Here is a 1,032-nt window from a genome sequence, read left to right as displayed (position 1 = left end):
GCGACTGGAGCCATTGGTGAAGTCTCCTGGACGGGGATGTGCGCAATGCGTGTACAACGGGGGTGTCTCAGCGGTCAGGAATACGAGGCGCCCCACAGAATTGTAACGAACTGGCTTTGATTACTTAGTAATCTGTATACAATGCTAGGCCCACACATGCGCTAGAATGGGGTATGACCCACCAAAGACGTGGTGACATTCTCACACTAGTTTTTTATGTTTTCACAGTTTTGACGTCTGTAGTGTAGAGGAGCATCTGGTAGGATCATCTCCAGCACGGGTGGCCTGATACTAGTTCACGCCCACCAAAAAGGTACTCCGGCTCCACGAGGGGCTTACCAAGCGAGAGAGCGCGCTGCTGGTGCAGCTACGGACTGAGAAGATCGGCTTCAACGACTTCCTCTTCGCCCGAAGAGTGCCAGACGTCAGCAGCCCGCGCTGCGACTGCGGAGCGAGACGACAGACCGTCGCCCACATCCTCCTCCACTGCAGCAAGCGCAGGAACCTCCGGAACCGCATCTTCGCCAACCTGTCCGGACGAGACAGCATCCGGGCCATCCTAAGCACGCCACAGCTAGCCACCAAAGCCATCCAGTATGTAGAGCAGACGCAGATCCTTGGGCAAAATGGGGATCGCAGGAACGAAGACGACAGCCGAGCGCTGGGGGAAGACTGAAGGTATTGCAGACGCAAAACACGAGGCACGCGTGCCTCTACAAGCCTAGAAGTACAGTGTTCAGCTAGTAGAGTCATTATCTAGATGAGGTTGGCAGCCACGCGTAGATAGTGATGAGAGGAAAACGATGGCTCTTAGGAGTGAAGTGGGGCGGCGCGGATCAACGTCCGCACCGCGTCGGCTGTCTGCCAAGCCTGCCAGCCGGGCATAGCTGCATTTCGCGGCTGCAACCGTGTAGGACCCAATCAAATCAAATCAAATCTGATACTAGTTCAGACAGGGGAAGGAAATGTTTTTCTTATTCTTTTGTTACGTTGGTTGTTGTTGTACTTGTTGTACTTGTTGGCCTGATTAGA

The 1,032-nt window shown here is 54.1% G+C and overlaps 1 protein-coding gene across 1 annotated transcript; it reads right to left on the bottom strand.

Moving 5' to 3' along the window:
* Nucleotides 1-205: 205 nt before the first annotated feature.
* Nucleotides 206-1,032, bottom strand: M421DRAFT_327630 (uncharacterized protein). Its single transcript, XM_033589349.1, has one exon. The coding sequence runs from the start codon at nucleotides 751-753 to the stop codon at nucleotides 292-294; it is 462 nt and encodes a 153-aa protein (XP_033443524.1). The 5' UTR covers nucleotides 754-1,032; the 3' UTR covers nucleotides 206-291.

This window comes from Didymella exigua, assembly GCF_010094145.1.
Source record: "Didymella exigua CBS 183.55 unplaced genomic scaffold M421scaffold_52, whole genome shotgun sequence".
In the NCBI taxonomy this organism is placed as follows: Eukaryota; Fungi; Ascomycota; class Dothideomycetes; order Pleosporales; family Didymellaceae; genus Didymella; species Didymella exigua.
This window is presented reverse-complemented; position numbering and strand designations above follow the sequence as displayed.

Coding starts and splice junctions, on each gene's coding strand:
- M421DRAFT_327630 (XM_033589349.1), bottom strand. CDS start 753: ATGACTCTACTAGCTGAACACTGTACTTCTAGGCTTGTAGAGGCACGC.